Here is an 18,584-nt window from a genome sequence, read left to right on the forward strand (position 1 = left end):
TTTTCACGGTCGCATACGGAGTACATTGATCGCCAAGAGTATTGAGCATATCTTCGTAAATCTGCGTACCTCTTAAACCTTTTAAATACAGGTACTTGATGATGGCTCGATTCTCCAATTTTTCGATTTTCACAATTTCGGTGGACATCTTCTTTCTTTTAATTTATTGAGTAACTCTGGTTTACTTTTTTGACCTCAAACTTCGCACTGACACTTCTAATGAGTTATTGTTCGTTGCTACGGTTACGCAATAATTTTTTATGCGTGGAACTGGTCTAGGGTAACTAGATATCAATACATCCTCGTATATACGATATGAATGTGGTACCATACGTTTCAATCATTTTATGTATACCTACTAAAATTCAGACAGCAGTAGCAACCTGATATCTCTGTCCTTTTTGCAGATGCAAGCAAAGTCTCCACCACCAAGAAGGGAGTCTTCAGTGGAAAGATTAGAAGTTATCACAGACACCAAATCAACTCTGCGAAGTGAATCGAAATCACCAACCAGGGAAGATCCACCATCTCCAAGAAGTCCTGTACCGCCTTCTGGAAAGTACTCTTTTCTTCAATTCGCTATCCAGAACTTCAGGCAGTCAGCAGAGTGAGTGAAATTTTACATTCTGTATATCAGATATGTTACTTATTTTCGTAGGAATTTGGCGCTAAATTACCTGAAGACTCTCCTCCACAAAACTGTCCTTCTGACACTTGTAAATCCTCTGTATTGAGGCCAGAGGAAACTCACAGCATTTTCTGGAAATTGGGGCCTAGAAAATTTCATTCAAATATCCCCAAACGCTAAGAAAAAATTGATCAATTTTATTTATGTACCAGCTTGTTGTCTGTTAGACAGAAATAAGACACCTAAGATATAAAATGTTTTGATAGGACCCCGTACATATACCAAACGAAGACTGTGATTTTGAAATAAACCCATCTTCTAATGACTGAAGGAGCTCTGAAATCCAGCAGCAGATTCTTTTGTGCAAATTTAGAAAGCATAATAAAAATTACTGACGGTGTTACATCACATCGAGCTTTATTGTCTCTTACGAGGTAAACCTACATAATTGTTAATGTCATCACCGAATATTCAGTCATCATTAATCTTCCGAACGGATTAAAACTGGCAAGAAAAGCCAAGAGTTCTTCTTGACATCGTCAGTTAAGTTGGTATTCATGTCCCACAAGTGCAATCTGTGTGTTTTTCTCATCGCTGCAGATTGAGTGAATTAAAGACGAATTAAGGACTTGTTGTTGCTGTAATTTCTTAGATGCAGTTTTCGAGTAGCGGGTTAGGCGTGGAAAAAGTGCATTATGTTATTATCTAGGAAATTTTCTACTTTCCCCTTGTACTCTGGTTCTCTCTACCAGGAAGTCTACGAAGTGTGAGTAGAAGCTAATCGTAATGACTTATTTCGATCTTTTCATATTCCCCATAAAGTAAATATGTTGGTGCATTACACATCGAACTGCATTGAATATACCTAGCTGTCAAACTGAAGTAAAATGGTATCTGTCGAAATAACGCTAGTCAACTTTTTTGTCGAATGAGACAGCATATTTCTGGTTAAAAATTTTGATAAAAACGTCTGTGTAGCACCTTTGAAAAAGTAACTGGCGTACTATTTTCTTCTTCAAAAATATGAGAGTCAAGGCCATATATAGTACCCAAATGAAATAAAGGTATTGACTTATGAATTTCGTTGAAATAACTAACAATTTCAGTCTTCTATCTCCCCTTACATATTCCAAGTCCGAAATCATCGCATAAATTCTTAATTAACTGAATAAATGAGCCGTTTACGGTCTTCAGAAGACCCTGAGGCGTTTGGAGTGGAAACCGTCACTTTCTAAACATCTACCAAAGAATTACAAAGAAGATCCGAAGATTCTTAAGCCGGAAATCGTCTATTCTAGTGGGAGATTAGATTATTGTTCGAATGGAATGAAATAAAAAAATTAGGTAATAGCAATAATAGCTGTTCTGATTAAATTACTGTGGGACAATAGATTCGTTGAAACGGTAAACAATAAGGAGTTACCTGTTGATGTTTTTACACAGAGGAGATCGTGGAATTCAAGCATTTTACGAAAATAAATCATGAGATTTGATTTTTGTTGATTTTTCACATTCCTCATTCGAAGAGACATTGGTTCTTCTTTACGATTTACGTAATACAGCATGGTGTAGGATACCGACTTCCGGTACAACTTCCACATATCGACCGAATTCGCGAAAGAATAGAAAAGTTGTCGTTTGTTGTGTAATTTTCGTGTCGAAACCACTATTCCCATAGCTATTCCGGTTGGGGTTCGGCTCGTTTCTTCATTCTGTGTTTCGGTTTTCAACGGTGATGAAGCGGAAGAAAGAAGAACAGGTCTAATGACAGTGCTTCTTTTGCGTAGGCGTCCGCCGATCTTGATGTGGTGATTTTTGTGCCATTTCGGAGATATGGGTATTATAACGAAGCAACTTAAGAGGTAATATGAAGGCTTGAGAAGGTATAGAAGTACATACATATAGGTAATCCCTTTCAAACCGATCTACAGAGGGAGTTTCATTGAAACTTCTTTATCTTGGTAGTTAAAGGATAGATTATATGATGAATATTCAACGCAGGTTTCTTTCCTATGTCTTGTTTGTTCGTTTTTGTTCATCCCAATTTTAGAGATATTTCACATTCTTATAGATATAGCACCAACACAAATTTTCAGCCATTCATTGAATTTATTCTGAAGAATTCAGAAGATAATTTGCACAATTGTAGAGATCGTAGTACAGTGATTCAATTTGGCACAATGAACTGGAGTTTTTTCTTTCTAATTTTCATTCATTTTGGAAAAAAATAAACATAATTTAGGGATTCTAGTTTCGCTACATCTTCCAATATAGAGTTACTGAAAAAGGAAATATACTGAATGACTTGAATCTTTTCCATTTCTATCGATATCAGGACGCAAAACATTCTTCCCAAATGAAAGGTTTAGCGGCATGCAGACAGGAATTGAATTCTGAAAAAAGTACCACCCAGAGCAGGATTCGAACCTACCTGCTCTGGGTGGTACTTTTTTCAGAATTCAATTCCTGTCTGCATGCCGCTAAACCTTTCATTTCATTATATTTTCAGACACTAAACTATCATCACAATTCTTCCCAAAATTTTATCGAAATAAAAAAAAATCTCACGGTTAACCTCTCAAATGGGCCACCAAGATTAATATGATTCATAAAATTATACTCAAACAGGATAATTCGAATAATAATGATGCATGTTCATTAATAATAGTGATAAAAACTCGATTATAATTCTCCGTAAGGCACACATAGCAGGAGATGGTTGCACTAATTGTAATTGTCACAGTCCGGTGGCTTGCAAGACCCTATTGGCCAGTGGTCTGGCAAATTTAACATCCTGTATCGTGAGTGAACACTGACCTCGATGGTCAAAACTTTTATGAAGACCTTCACGAAGAAAATGAAACCGTCCTCATCATTTTTATAAATTCATTGAAGCTAACAGTCAGAAACCACAATGAATGAGCTCAAGAAAGCAAGCTGGTCTCAGGATTTCCATGAAAATCACCCTGTAGCTTCCTTGGGAAAGCCAGATATTATTTTTTTACAGACAATCCGTGATTAGGTAGTCCTAATCTATCTCTGATTAGAGTATATTTGTACAGTTACTCCCGGGTCACCCTGTATAATGATATTTGGTATCAAACTTCATACTCGCCTCGTTACCACAACGATATGAATAGCTAAATTATGAGATTTTGTAAATTTCCAAAGTGATAATAATATAAAACACTTGAGATGAATATTGCAGCCAAAACCATGATATAAAATGATACATTACACAAGAAACTGTATAAGAATACAGCTTGAGCTAAAAATAAATCGAATGTGTCAGTTATTTCTGAGATATCAGCTACAATACCTGAAAAAGATGGTGATAACATAAAATATTTCAGAAAAAACAACGTCAAAATCCACTCAACCGCAAATATTACATTATAAATCCTTTCCAGACTGGAACGGCTCAAAAACGACACGGCCAAAGCGAAAGACAAGCGCAGCAAAGAATGGACATGGAAACAACAAACGGATATGATAAAATGGCAGGGTGTACCTCTCGATGGACCTCTCCTGGCTCTCGAAAATCCAGAGCTCAGCCTGCTCGCCATCGAATGCTTCGAATGCATTTTGAGATACTGCGGTGACATGCCTCTAACTCCTGAAATGACTGAAGTGAAATGCGTCTACACTGTGCTAATGGTAAACACTACTTCATTGCTCACGAGTCAATTTTTCTCATTTTACTTCTTCCGCAGCATTGTCACAAACACGTCATGCTCAGGGACGAGGTTTTCTGTCAGCTGATGAAGCAGACGACCAATAACAAATCTGAATCTCCGGAATCCTGTCAGAGAGCTTGGAGACTTCTCTCCATTGTAGCAGCTTATTTTGCCTGCTCAGAAGTACTTCTACCTTTCCTAACGGAGCATTTATCATCCGCTGCTTCTGATAGGAGACGAATTTGTCATGGGACAGCCGCGGTATGCTTGGCTAACCTCAGAAAAACCCAGCGATGTGGTGGTAGAAAGAACGTACCAAGCGTAGAAGAAGTCACAGCTGTTAGCGCTGGTAGGAGCGCAAGGAGACAAATATACAGACTCCCAGGAGGTAAAGATTAACCTCATGGATGTATGTAAGTAGTATTTTAAAACCAATGCTTTTTCAGGTGCTGAAAGAGTGGTGAATACCAGATGCAGCACTGTCGTAGCTGATGTCATATCCGAATTATGCGACCTTATTGGTATAAACTCAGAAGCCGAGCAGCAAGAGTTCAGTTTATACTGTATCGTCCAAGGCGACGCCTTCACAATGCCACTAGCAGCAGACGAATACATCTTGGACGTAACTACAGAGCTGCATAAGGCGGCACAACCCTTCTACTTGATATTCTGCAGGTCCGTTTGGTATCATCCCTTGAAGCACGATGCTAGTCCACTCTATACCGAAGTGTTGTTCAACCAAGTAGCACCGGATTACCTCGAAGGTACTGTTTGGTAAAAATACGATGCGGAGTTTTACCATAGTTTCGATTTCAGGTCTTCTGCTGAGACTGGGCAATCCAAGTCTACCTCCAAGCATCGTCAGGGATATAGCGTTGATTGCAGCGCTCCTACACAAAGCAGCCGATTTGAACCACTCTCCTAGTCTGAAGGAAGTCAAGTTTTTACTTCCCAAACCCGTCCTCGCTATGAGAGAACCAAGACCGCCTCAGTGGCTAGCTTTGGTGCAAACGTCATGGGGACAGGCAGCCAATTTGCAAGTGTCCAGAGCGAAACATCGAGTGCTCCAGGTACGGTGATGGTTCTGCTCCCAGTTCTCAGCAATATAAGTTAATCGACGGTTGGTTCTTGAAGTCACACTCTACATCTCGCTAATTCTGCTGAGAATATAAACTAAAAACGTGTTTTGGTTCAGTTTTCATCCAGTTTAGTCACTTTTTCCCATGTTCGTGAGAAATGTACATTCTGATGATTTTTTTTCTCAGTCTGTATTTCCTTTTGAATTAGATCAGTTTTGCGCAAGGGAAAATCAAATTTTCATCATGCTAAGACAAGTGTTATTTCAAGGCGATGCCATCAGAGCCCTATGGACAAATCAGGCACTTCTAACACCAGCAGAACTAGTCAATTCATTTAATTTCAGCCAAAGTATGTTATCACGTTTACTCTTACGGTACTTAGCCACTGAAACTGTTCATTAAAGACCCAAGAGTTGGTGACCAAGTGCTTGAGCTCTATTAGAACAGTTTTTTTAACTCTTTCGCTGAGAAGACAAATCAAAGTCTTAGAAATGCCCTAGGTCCTACTTACATTTCTCTAAGCAGAGTTAGAAGACGTTTCCATCATTCATGGATGACTATATTGTCAGTCTGACATAGACTAAAGCGGTCCACAGACGAGCAACTTAGTTGACAACTATGTTGTCAACTAGCTTGTAAACCATACGAGGTTGAAGGAATATCAACCTTAGAACATAGATACATAGTATCTATGTTCTAAGATATCAAGCCCACTGACGTTCAACTTGGTTGTCAACACGTCGTGTTGACAACCAAGTTGTCAAGTAGGTTGCTCGTCTGTAAGCCGCTTAAGAAGCCAGCATTCACGCAACAATCAATTTCAGGTACTCAGCAACTGGCCACTTTTCGGAAGCTCATTTTTCGCAGTCAAAAGGATTACAGGAGAGAACGAATGGAAGGAACATATCCTGGCCTTGAACAGGGGTGGGGTTCATTTCTTGGATATGATCAACCACGAAACACTCCAACACTGGCCTTACGCAGAGGTCATATCTACCAGGAAAGTGCGCTCTGAAGACGGCGATCTATTTTTAGACATGAAATGTGGAAATTTGCTGCAACAGAGGGTGACAAGACTTCAGACTGAACAAGCCCACGAGATTTCAAGATTAGTCAGGCAATACATTAATTTGGAACAGTCAAACGTTCCGAGAAATTGATGATTCGAGGAATGGATGCGAATGAATGACTGTTGTAATGAATTTTTTAAGTTTATATTGTAAATAATACAATTTAAGAGACCATAGTTATATTTATTTTTATAGTCAACTTGTATAGACAATAATACTAAACATAACAAATGAAACCATATACATATGTCATATAAAAACGATAAATCAATGATATTTTATAAGAGTGCCCTGATTCTTCTTGGAATAGTAATCAATCTTCAGCTCTACGTTGTTTCAAATTAACCACATATCCACATATATAAAAATGACGATACAATAAATTATTCTGCGAATGATTGTCTATGTATTGTATACATTAACGATGTAAGTGATCCCTATACTATTGAAAAATTGTTGTAATTGTAGGTTTCTGTTGTTTTGAATAAAATTTTGAGAACAACATATTCCTGGTTTATTTACACTTCGGAGCATAACCTAAAAAGGTAAGTACGAAAACATTGGACATGATGAACGAAAGATGAACACATATTAAAAGTGGGAACAGAAGTGTCTTTGAAAGTCTACCAAATCATAATTTCCTTGCTCAAACAGGAGTTGGGCTATGCCTTGGTGTCTTCACTCCAGTCTGACCCCAAGTTTTAGCAGCAAACTGCACGAAACCTGGATCACCAGGACCACTTGGTGATCGCTCATCTTCGGATTCTCCAGCAGGATACATGAAATTTGGCGAAACTACATCATATCTACCATACTGCCCTGAAAAATAAACACATAAACCTGATATACCAAACCTACTCCAAAGGAATCAACCCAAAACTCCTGTACCCTTAAAAAATTTCAAACATTGCTGGAATCTCTACCCTTTCTTATTTTACTCCAAACTGGCGAATGTTGTTGCATCTTTGGCGGAATTGTATCATCAATTTCATCCGTATCGCTGTTTCCTCCCGTCTCTTCCAAATCTTTACCGAAAATCCCAAAGCTTTTCGGAGATTCCACAGTTTTCCTTCTTCCATTATCTCTCTTCATAACTCCATCGACGTCGTCCCTTGTTTCTCCACTCTTCATGGCCGTCTGTCCATTACTGATCCCACCATTTCTTTGAACTTCTTTTATTTCTGTTATCATCACCTTCTCAGTTTTACCGTCGTTTTTTCCTAGGTTGAAGGTCACTTGGGTGTTGTTATTCGAAGGGTTCAACTCTCTGGAGTTTTGTCTTTCCAATTGTTGTTGGAGGTTGCGGAGTTGTGCAGGTTTGACCGGCTTGACAGACTTAGGACCGGCCATGTCTATGAGGAAGAGACCAGCAGTGATGAGGGACAATGTACCAATGATAATGGCGTTATCTACAAGATCTGGAGGTAGATCATCTATGGCGAAAAGCTCCAAGGTACCTTGAATGAAAGAGAAACCGATCAAAAAATCATATACTCGGTTTGGTTTTATATTTACCTAGTATTATGTACAGGATGGCACCAAGCCCTAGAAAGAGATACTCGCTGACTCTTTTGTGAGTGGGTATTTCACCAATGATCCTTGAAATGAACAAGATTGAGGTTATAATGAGATAGCCTCCGTAGGTAGCATCAGCGAAGGATGACCCTAAGGAGCCCCAAGTGACATTCCTGAGGAGCCTCCACTCTCTAGATATTTTCTGGAGGTAGAGGAATAATCTGTAGGATTCCACATCAGTAGCTCTTTTGGTCACCAAGCAGGCTATCACAAAAATCTGAAAATATATTGTAATATAAACTAAATCTGAGTAGGAAATCTATAGTTCTGAAGGAGGATGTTTCCCGAGTAAGTTTACTAGAAGAATTGCTCTTGTAGAAGATGTAGATATATGATGATTTTTCTGGGAGATAGCGTGTCGACAGTTTTATTACAAGAAGAGTAGCTAGACTATATGTATCACATTTAGATCTACGATGATTTTTTTGGGAGATACACCTATCGAAAGTTTACTCACCAGTTGTACAAGCTTGAGAAGTGTCCACCCGTCGCAATTCATGTCTTGGACTCAGTGGCGTAGTTGACGATCCATTTCACTCACTAGGTCAATGATAACTGCAGGTCATTGTGTACGCTGCAATAAAACTTTATTTGTTTGAAGACAGCAAAAACCGCGTACTACGGTGTGAGTAATTGACTAAATGGTTCTTTTGAAATAGCGTTTTCCTTGGAATTTGCGACCAAAGAACGATCTCATTCATAAAGATACATAAACAGAGTATAAGTGGATTATTTACCACGCGTGAGTTACTACGAGTGTTTCCCGATTTCGTACGTTTCATAATTGACGATAATGAGAGTAAAAAGCGTCATTTGATTTCATGAGAAGGTCGGAAAGATATAATTCCCGAAAAATTTATCTTTGAAGGGAATTTTTTCGCACAATTCATAAGACCTTCCTTCATGTGAATACTATTTTTATGTTGTATATCAAGAGGTCGAGGAAAATGAGAAAAAAACTCTAAATCTGTTGATAAATAGTCTTTTTGCCTCGATAAATACATATTCACTTATTCAACCATTATTCTAAGTAATAGTTTTTTTTCATAATTGCTGCAGTATAATCATGAACTTAGCAACTCAGATAATCGCAGGAAATTAAGATGGTGAATCATTTAATTCGCTGGTAATTGTGTCGATTTTCATTGGTTATGAATGGGAATCTATATTTGTATATAATTTTCCTTATTCACTGGAGCAGACAATGAGGAAATATAAGATGTGGGTGTTCGTTCGAAGAAAAAACAACGTTAGATTTCTGTTTATCATTTCAGCAATTGAACTAATGAAAAATAGGACGTAAATTGAATTCCCTGAAATTTTCACAGCCGCCCAACTATATTTATTTTGATGGAAATTCGAAATTCGAAACATCAAAGCTAAAGTGTTCATTGATAACACAAACCAGTGACCAATCATTCTTAGTAGCAAAAACGGGTATCCATTTCTGGCACAAAAATATAGGTGAATTTTCATTTTGAAACTAGCGTGTAGATGAATAAAATTCCTTCAAAGTCTTAAGGATTACCTATCAGAATTGTAAAAACTTCTACGATTTCAGTAACATAAAGTTCACTTACCTCCTTATCGTTCCACATTAAAAAATTCATAAAGTCCTTATCACAAAACTATTTTCAAGCACCTGTTACTATAAGAAGCGCGCTAGAAGGGTATGCCTTCCTATCTGTAAAGCATGTGTGTGTAGCAAGCTACTATCGCAACAAAGGTTAAATTGCAACTGGCAGAACTTGAGTATAATTGAATGGACATAGTAATAAATGGTGTTTATTTTCCCACAGTCACATTATGTCATGACGTCAAATGGCAAGAAATGAGGGAAATCGAAAAAAATACCTGTTGACAGTTCACGAAGGATACTGAACCTGAGAGTGACTAATTTTGATGAAGCATCGATAATCGGTTAAACTAATGTCAGAAAAATGTTTCTGGTCCTTATTTTGTGGATTAGGGATCCCTATACATTGCCAGGTTAATTTGAGAACTCAAAATCTGGACTTTTCTATTTTTTCATCAGCATCATTTCGAAAAACTTTAGAAATCAACGAGTTTCAAGAATTTTTTATCTTCATACACTTGAGCTTCCTTCCTTCACACATATCCATAAAAAATTAACTTTATCAGTGCTGAAATGATGCAGGACTTGGATTCAAATGCAAGAGAATGAGAATTTTTTTCATTTTCAATTATATTTTATTTTGAAACCGAGTCTCTTACTTGGAATGAATTCAGTAAATCAAAAACAGTTGTTTTGTTATAAATGTGAGTATTCCATCATTTCCTACTGTTTTTGAATAAAAAATGACCCATTTTTAACACAGTTCGTGAAGGAGAAACATCGATAATCATCAATTCTCTTTGACTAAGATTTTTTTTTCTATATCACCTTTTTCATTCGTTTTTCACTCTTCGTATCCGACATTTTCAATTAGATTCATATCAAATTCATGACGGTTCATCATAAGATTGATATTTGCTGCTTATTTCCAAGTAATTGAACAGTGTTTCTGGGACGTGGGAGCGTTCTTGTGAATATCTACATGTATGTCGAAAGGCCTTTGTTGTTTTACTATACGACCTCAGAGATAGGACATGTGGATTTGAAGAATTCCGCACTGCATCCCTGAATCAATTTTCATTTTAATCAACAATTCATTCCAATGTCAAGTGGAAAGTCGTAAAAATTATACAAGAACGTGCGAAACAGAACAGAGTTTATAATTATAAGCTCTCAGTTCTTCTTTGCAGGAGTTCTATTCAGTGGTATTTATCAATTTTATCGAAACTTCTTCATTTCGGGGTGGTTTCAGAGATAATTTTTGAAATTAGCTATCTGTCGGCTATACAAATTTTTGATTATAACTTTTGCATCTGAACTGAGAGTAAATTGATCATTCCAATAATTATTTCTTACTACACCAGATAGGAAAGAATTTCTTTTAGTCCACCACCACTTGAATATTTTCAACCTATCCGATTTGAACCTGCTCTGAATGTTCTGGAAACTATCATACCCCTTATCTTCTGGCTACGAAATATTTCAGTTTACCCACCCACCTGAAGATCTTATTGTGTTAAAATCATATATAATTTGTTTTCAGTTCAATTGTGAATCTTCATCAAGTATCGGTCACACCAACTCAATATAAAAATGGTGAAAAAGGACCCAAAATCTTTATTTTACACATAGAAAAAGATAAATTAAGAAAGCTTTTCGTTTCAATGTCGAACATAACAATTTAATTGGTAGCGTGTAGAAATTCTCGAATCACTTGAGTTTCCCAACAGTGAATTTTAAGCGGACTGAAATATATTGTTTCGTCATGAATGAATAAAGGCAAAGTGTGATACGATACAGTAACACGGCTCTTCAATATACCACACAATGTCAAAACGACGTGTGTACAATAGAAGAATATTAAGAAATTAGGAAAAAATAAAGAGATGTCCTATAATCAAATCATATCTTCATGGATATTGAGGGTTCTGTCATTTCCACGACATAAGAATAAATAATAAAATATGAATTGAATATAATTCAAATAAAATCGAAATATAATTAGGCTTATTCTAAAAACATTGATCTAATCTATCTTCTTTCGTCTGGATAAGCTCTTTTCAGGGACCCCCTCTTGGGTATGCTGTAATAAAGAAGAAATTAGAAGAATATTTTGAAAAAATCGACGAATTATCAACTTGTATCTGTACGGTAAGGTCATATCACGAAAACATTGCACTACATTCAAAACTGAATTTCAATTTCTTCAATGATCTTACTCTTTACGTCAACAAGCCAAACATGACCATGTGAAATATATTCCTTCGCGAATTTAAAACGTTATAAACTTATCAGTAAACACAGAACCAAAATTCAGTTATGAAAACCTTACCAGTACCAGATATTGCTTTCCAAAAAATACCTCAATCTCTCCTCATAATCTAGTCTTTCTCTCAACCTTGCTTCCCTTGCTAGTCTTCTTCTCCTGACAGGACAAGTGGAACACTCTTCAGGACACTCTGCTTCTCTCCTGGAAGAACAATCCGGACACTTTTCTACGCAGTCCAGAGTTTTTCTAGGTGTAGGTGAGTTGAGGGAGAATCTGATCGTTTGGTGATCGCCGTTTCTGGAACTTTTCCTTTTTCTAGATCCTATAATGTACGAGTATGTAATAGCAAGAGTAGATTGATAAGAGGGAGTAAAAGTGGTACTTGGTCTTGGTAACACACTGTCACGTCCGAAAATCTGATGAATACGCCCCTGTCGCCGCTCGAAAACATCGCGTATATCGCTCTCGGTGCTACGAGAATATTCTCGAACATGGGCGTATCGACATAAAAGACGCGCGGTGGGTTCGGAGGCAGTTAGTATTCTGAACAGACCCTATTTATTAGAGAAGAGTTACAAAGTGCAAAGTAGTGGAAGTACTTTAGTGATTGTGTGCATAAATTAGAGTCCTTGTACATAAATTAGTGTACTAGTTGTTTAAAGAAGACCATTTATTAACCCTGAGAACGTTACAATACCAAAGTATGTTTAGTTTTTGGTTTGGCATGTGTAAGAGGGAGAGGTAATATCAATCTAGAATGCTACAGAAGTTAAACCACTCACCAACGCTCCCAGAATCATCGGGCCTCTCGCTTATCCTCGAAAAATTGGTAAATGAATTTTCCGGCATTTTGAAATCGTCCTTCGGATGGTAAGGCTGCTGGTTCAAAGGCTCAGTTTCGTATCTTTTGACGTTGGAAGCTCCTAAATTCCGACGACCTCTCGCATTATCCTTGGGTCCTTTTTGTGGATTACAGATACATTCGCATATGCAAGACATCTGGAGATGGTATGTGAGAAAGTGCTGGTTGAAGAATCGACTGTGTCAACTTACCTTCTTTATCATCATCACGTCCCTTGGAAAACCGTCGTGGAAAGGTGGTATGTGACTGACCCTTTCTTCTGAATCACTCAAGTGTATGTTCTCTGTCATCCTCTGCTCTTGTATTGGGTCCAACATCCTAGGTAATACAACTTTTTCTTCCCGATAGGTAGAGCCAGGAAATAGAGATTTCCTGCTGTCCAACTTTAGTTCGTAATTCTGACTATCCCTTTTCGATCTTTCCTCTCTCGTACCTCCGTCTGATGTTCTATGAGAGGTTATTTCATCCACATATGACGCTTCATCATACGGTTTTGGAGCCATCGTAGATACCCTACGAAAGTTCATTTCATTCACAAGGCGACGTTCTTCAGGGTAAGAATTTCTTTTTGTGTCACCAGAATGTCTTCTGTCTTCGTTCTCTCCCCTATCACTAGAGTACCTCCTCTCCTCATCCCTTCCTCTTTCACTGGAATACCTTGTCTCTTGGTTCCTTGCTCTAGGACTGGAATACCTTCTCTCTTCGACAACTCTCATCGCCGGTCTGACCAATTCGTCTTTCGGGTTTTGACAGCACACGCATTCCGGAGATACACTTTGACAAATTCTCCTGGGGCTGCAAGGTAACCCAGCAACTGAAGATCTGTAAGCCTCTTGAGCTTCGGACTTCCAAGTTTTCTCCCTGTCATCGAAAAATGGTCTCTCTACGCCAGGTTGATATGAGTAATCCGGCTGTTCTGGTCGCTTGGTACCCGTTGATTTATCCGTAGACATTCTTCGGGAACGTACAGAAGCTGTTTCCGGTGCTAAGGTTTGTACGTATTGGGTGTCATCAGGGGGAGGAGGCTCCATAGCTCTATTCTCCATGATTAACTCGTAACTGTCGAGTACTTCCTTAGCTCCGAACGTACTGGTCCTCTTCGAGTACTTCGAGTCGTGTTCCGGAACCCAAGCCCTCAAACTCTCATCGATTTCGGAGTTGTGGGCGTTCGATCTGGGGCCATTCTCTGGTTCCCTCGAGATGAAATCCATATTGGCACTCAAAACGGTCTCCTTGCTGGAATCCGTCGGGTAGACGACTTCGCGGAAACGTTTCAGGTAGTTGGCCTCGTCCTTCTTGGAAACGACGGTCATTCTTGGATTTGTCAGGGGAGTGATCGAATCTTTGACCTTCTCGATGGTCGGTCTCCGTTCCAAAAAATCGTCCATAGATTCAGAAATGTCCGTCGGGTCCTGTCTCCAGGTTTCTGCCACGTTGCCTTCGTCGAAGGAGGAGGGTGATGTTGTGGACTTCCTAGCTGGAATCTCGTCGTCTCTATGTTTCAGGGAGGGCCTTTTTGGTTGACCCATGACGGGATCTACGTTGACGGTTCGATGATCCCGCTCTGCCAATTGACTCATGCCCAATCGTTCCGCCCATCGTCTATATTTGGACGAGTTGCTATCCGTGGAGGCATCTGATGGCGATATCACGTCCAATGTGCCTATTGTAACTTTTCTGTTTCTGTCCTCCACATTCGGATCTGTTGGATCCACGGGACCTCTAGAACTCTTCAATAAACACATTGGATAACCTTGTAACATCGTGCATATCGTACTCACCATCCACTTCGGAAAGCTGCTTCCAAATTCTTCGAACTGGCTTTCGGTTTCTATGTTCAAGGACCTGTTGCTATCCACCTCGTTGCTCACGACGTACTTGTGAGTCGGAGAAGCTAAGGAGCTAGAATCCTTACGGTTATCAGGACATGGAGAACTGCGAACTGAAAAATTAGTTCAGACACCAAAATAGTTGGCAAAAAACATGTTTTTAACAAATAACTGATTGACGGAAACAGTCCAGTAGTAGTTCTGGATGAACTCTGTGCAGTTTGATGCTTGCTTGATTGACAATTATGTCGATTTCAGCATCTGTGGTGGCTGAGCACCGACAATTCTGGTGTTGCCTGGTCTCCCTAGCCCATATACCTGCCTTCTCCTATGACTGCTGGATCTAGAAGTATCTTCGACCTTGATAATAGTACCCTACACCTTTCCAGTGCTTACCTTACAGGGCTCTGTCGCCTTAGAGGAAGCACTTAAACGAATTAGGTCTAACAAAAACTAGTGTCGATTACAGGAAAAAACTATAACTTGGTTACAGAATGCCTGGGCATTGCCAGCAAACGCGAAAAATACTTTTTGGGAAGGACTTCTTCGAGCCAGAACTTATCCCTATAGAAGCCATCCTAGATCAGGTTCACTCTGGAAACGAAAGCCTGCATAGATGAAGGTACAGCATACGTGTAGCGGTGATAAAAGCTTTTTTCGGGTAAAACAATAGTCTTTAAGCCTTAAGGTCACAGTACAACCCTATGGAACTACAATATTAGGGTCTACAAACGATATCTTAGTAGCAAGTCTTGTTGCTTCAATTTCCTTGTACCTAATAAATACAAAGATATACCCTGTTCATCTTATAAACGTAAAAATATTCGAATAATCTGGTTAGATTGGGAATACTCACCTAGATGCATATAAGGAACATTCGTTTCCTTAGTCGGCTTATCTGAAACGCATCAGGAATCTCATAATAATCGAACGTAAAAATTGGAATACATTTCACATGGTCATATCGAGCTCATAAGCACCAATCGTCTATACCTAACCCATTTCTTACCATGACAGGAGCAACCGTGAAACACGTGGTCGTCCCTCATCTGTTCCAGCTGTTCCTTGATCATCCTCTGCTGTTGCTTCAGCGTATCTTCGGGATACTGTCTCACGGCTCCCTTAACGACGGTTGATGCTTGATAATGGGTGTATCCGCATATGCAGGGGGACTGGTTGTAGTGGTGAGTGACGAAAGGTGTTATCTGTTCTCTGGCTTCGTGTTCCCTGCCTTCAGGTTCCCTGGGTTCGTACAGCCTTGTACCGCAACACTGACATGCTTGAGCGTCTCCTGGCATCATTTCTCTGTGGTATCTTGCTTCGAATTGGCCGTTGTCTACGTTTAGTGTAGATTGTGGTTCTCCTAACAATGAATTCAAACCAGTATTGTCACCTTTCAAAGGGCTCAAATTGGAATTGGAGATTTATAAACATATTTAGCGTTCAAATCTGCTAAACTGTCAAAGATGCTGCTGATGTGCCATCCAATGAGGATGGTGATCTCATCACTCACCTGCAGCCTGGTAAGGTGTTATCATACCACCCTGTACGTTTTCATAATAGGGTCGCTGAGCTTGTTGTTCCCGAGACATTTCTTCAGCAAGATATTGATCGTAGTTTTGTCGATAGGTAGGAGGGGCAGAATATGTTGTAGATTGGATCTAGAAAATTTCACATTTTATCCAATTTTTTTCACACAAAAAAGAGAAAACACATCGAGCTTCTTGTGTTTTGCTCACCTGTTGAGATATCCCTGGTTCGCTCATGGCGTGGCTTCGTTCGTTTCTCAACTGGATACTCCTCTCTTGAGCATTTTCTTCCATAACTGTAGGGTAAAGGTTTCTGCTCTCGTCAAGCGATGCCCTTCTGTTGGCTGAGTTCTCACTTGAAATAGAATGCGCATCTGGACTATTTTCACGAGTTTTTTTCGGCACATACAGTTGAGCTGGTCTTGCGGGTTCAATTCTACGAGATAAAACGAAAAGAACGAAAGTTTTTTCTTTTAATACTGAAGGGCTGTAGGTACTCAAGCATTCATGGAAAGGGTATAATATTTTTGTAACTGAAGGAAAGCATAGGAAAGTAGAAGAAAATGTGTAAGCCAAAGGGAAATGCTACGTCTATAGCGAAACGTTAAGAGTGTCATTCGGCATTGACGCATGCACATGGAAGGCGAATATCAACTAAACCGACTAAAACTTCGAGATATTTGGCTGAGAATTCTGTGGACAGATCACCTCAGAAAAGAGGAAATTCCGAGGAAAATAAACATAGATTGGGAAATGCTGGAAATAATTAAACAGCAGAAAACATTATATGTTGGGTTTCAATTTCAATCAATACGAAATGATACATAATCCGATAGGCTACTGCTACCATAGCCCCTAAAGTTTGATGGCAACAAAGTTGGACTTATCCGCTGCAGCATTAGCAAGCGAGAGCAAACTGCTAGTAGCGTAGGTTATACCTTACCCTACAAGGTTATCTGGAGTGGGTAGGGGAGCAGCATCAGATCCACCAACTGGGAAGGTTCCTCCATAACTCGTTATCGGAAATGGGGATTTTGGAGAGGACTTATCGGAGCTCTTTTTAGATGGAGCCGTAGCTACAGGTGCAACTTTCCTAATTTCTACAGGTACTTCTTCAATAATTTCCAAATCATCCTCTACCTGGCTAGTTTGGTCGATTGCTACAATGCGAAATGTTTAAATCTATGTAATCTTCAGAGAAAGGCATCATACATCCTTTATCATCTGGGATTGGATGGACTTTCCCCGGAGATTTCGATTTATAGATGTATCTGAAAGTGAGTTGAAAAATTCGTGCTAAAAATCAATGAATTATGAGGGTAAAAATAAAATAGGAATAGTTGTAGGAATAAAAAATGATACTTACACTATTATTAGTATACCATCGATCAAAAATACTATACCAGTTACAGCAAAAATGACGCCAATCACAATGTACAAAATAACAGGTTGTAGAACCATGAATCCAAAAGACAGGAAAAACATGAAAGCTGCTAAAAACGCCAGTCCAACCCACACAGGGGCTGTGTACTGCCTGTGCTTCAAACTGGCAAGCACATCCACGACAGTTACCACAAGGAAACCAAATGAAGTGGCAAATAATACAACCGTAGCACCGAGAAGGGTGTTTTCTGAGATCCAAAAGTAGAATGCAAGGATGAGGCATACGATACATAAGATCTGGAACAAAGTTTGGAAAGTCCACTAACTTTTACTCATCCCTAAGTACCTACCTACCATCTGTGCCACTCTCAGATACAAAGTGGATTTTGGATATAAAATGTATTCAGAGAAACTGTTCGATCTTCTTTTCATTCTTAGTCAATGAGGATTTATAAATTAGATTTTCGTATTCATTGATAGAGTAATGTCATTCTTTAAAGACATATCCTTAACACAGATGTGACATAAGTGTCAGAACGGCACTTTTTTGGATGATCACTGATCACTCTTTTCATAACCGCCTAAATTGTCTACCACCATGCTCATTTTAGACCCAAAAAATTGACCCGTGAACAGGAAATCTCAATTGAATTGGAGGAATACGGGGATATATTGAAAAATTCTTAGCCTACTATAGACCAAACAAAATTTCAAAGTCAAAATATATTATTATTCAACATATTTTCCTCTTAATTGGATATATTTATTACAGCGAACGTGTAACGTCTCTAAACCTTAAAAAAAAAAGTTTCTTCTTGCTCTGCAAACCAGACCTCCACAGCTTTTATTACCTCCTCGTTGGAAGAACATTTACGACCTTTTAAACTTTTTTTCAGTTGTGGAAAGGGATGATAGTCGGATGGAGCCAAATCTATTGGAAAAGGAGGGTGTTCTAGTAATTCAAACCCTAAATCACGAATTTTTTGCATGGCAACAGGATATTTGTGTGCATATTTGTGTTCTACCCTTATCTAAAAAATCAATCATGATTACTCCATGGCAATCCCAAAAATCTGAAGCAAGAAGTTTTCCAGCAGATTTTTGGAC

The 18,584-nt window shown here is 38.9% G+C and overlaps 3 protein-coding genes across 5 annotated transcripts in view; 1 reads left to right on the forward strand and 2 right to left on the reverse strand.

Moving 5' to 3' along the window:
* Window positions 1-6,958, forward strand: part of LOC123318057 (unconventional myosin-XV) — a 45,473-nt gene extending 38,515 nt beyond the window's left edge. For both annotated transcript variants that reach the window (XM_044904744.1, XM_044904745.1), the window contains exons 20-25: window positions 408-607; window positions 4,039-4,285; window positions 4,342-4,693; window positions 4,752-5,069; window positions 5,122-5,375; window positions 6,209-6,958. In XM_044904744.1, coding sequence (XP_044760679.1) covers window positions 408-607; window positions 4,039-4,285; window positions 4,342-4,693; window positions 4,752-5,069; window positions 5,122-5,375; window positions 6,209-6,544 — 1,707 coding nt within the window. In that variant the 3' untranslated portion in view covers window positions 6,545-6,958. The remainder of the gene's footprint in view (window positions 1-407; window positions 608-4,038; window positions 4,286-4,341; window positions 4,694-4,751; window positions 5,070-5,121; window positions 5,376-6,208) is intronic.
* Window positions 6,959-7,032: 74 nt separating this feature from the next.
* Window positions 7,033-9,851, reverse strand: LOC123318058. Of its 2 annotated transcripts, none has more exons than XM_044904746.1 (5): window positions 9,610-9,850; window positions 8,487-8,603; window positions 7,970-8,246; window positions 7,378-7,911; window positions 7,033-7,273 (listed from the first exon to the last, which is right to left on the reverse strand). In XM_044904746.1, exons 2-5 carry the CDS (start codon window positions 8,526-8,528, stop codon window positions 7,101-7,103), a joined length of 1,026 nt encoding a protein of 341 aa, XP_044760681.1. In that variant the 5' UTR covers window positions 8,529-8,603; window positions 9,610-9,850; the 3' UTR covers window positions 7,033-7,100. The 2 variants fall into 2 exon arrangements, with proteins under 2 accessions (XP_044760681.1, XP_044760682.1); XM_044904747.1 differs by having other exon boundaries at window positions 7,140-7,273; window positions 7,343-7,911; window positions 9,610-9,851.
* A 1,712-nt stretch (window positions 9,852-11,563) lies between these two features.
* On the reverse strand, window positions 11,564-17,968 carry LOC123316720. Its single transcript, XM_044902927.1, has 13 exons — window positions 17,832-17,968; window positions 17,461-17,774; window positions 17,307-17,365; window positions 17,038-17,254; window positions 16,305-16,530; window positions 16,079-16,226; window positions 15,575-15,928; window positions 15,422-15,463; window positions 14,518-14,678; window positions 12,928-14,466; window positions 12,657-12,873; window positions 11,968-12,196; window positions 11,564-11,688 (listed from the first exon to the last, which is right to left on the reverse strand). Exons 1-13 carry the CDS (start codon window positions 17,907-17,909, stop codon window positions 11,637-11,639), a joined length of 3,636 nt encoding a protein of 1,211 aa, XP_044758862.1. The 5' UTR covers window positions 17,910-17,968; the 3' UTR covers window positions 11,564-11,636.
* Between the last annotated feature and the right edge of the window lie 616 nt (window positions 17,969-18,584).

Source organism: Coccinella septempunctata, chromosome 7, assembly GCF_907165205.1.
Source record: "Coccinella septempunctata chromosome 7, icCocSept1.1, whole genome shotgun sequence".
Classification (NCBI taxonomy): domain Eukaryota; kingdom Metazoa; phylum Arthropoda; class Insecta; order Coleoptera; family Coccinellidae; genus Coccinella; species Coccinella septempunctata.

Excerpts from the sequence above, each read along its gene's own strand:
- LOC123318058 (XM_044904746.1), bottom strand. The coding sequence starts at position 8,528 with ATGAATTGCGACGGGTGGACACTTCTCAAGCTTGTACAACTG. Across the intron at positions 8,247-8,486 it reads TTCTCAAGCTTGTACAACTG|ATTTTTGTGATAGCCTGCTT; the intron begins GTGAGTAAACTT and ends ATATATTTTCAG. Across the intron at positions 7,274-7,377 it reads TTGGAGTAAAATAAGAAAGG|GGCAGTATGGTAGATATGAT; the intron begins GTAGAGATTCCA and ends TTTATTTTTCAG.
- LOC123316720 (XM_044902927.1), bottom strand. The coding sequence starts at position 17,909 with ATGAAAAGAAGATCGAACAGTTTCTCTGAATACATTTTATATCCAAAA. Across the intron at positions 17,255-17,306 it reads AATCCCAGATGATAAAGGAT|CAATCGACCAAACTAGCCAG; the intron begins GTATGATGCCTT and ends TTCGCATTGTAG. Across the intron at positions 12,197-12,656 it reads CGATGATTCTGGGAGCGTTG|GATCTAGAAAAAGGAAAAGT; the intron begins GTGAGTGGTTTA and ends CGTACATTATAG.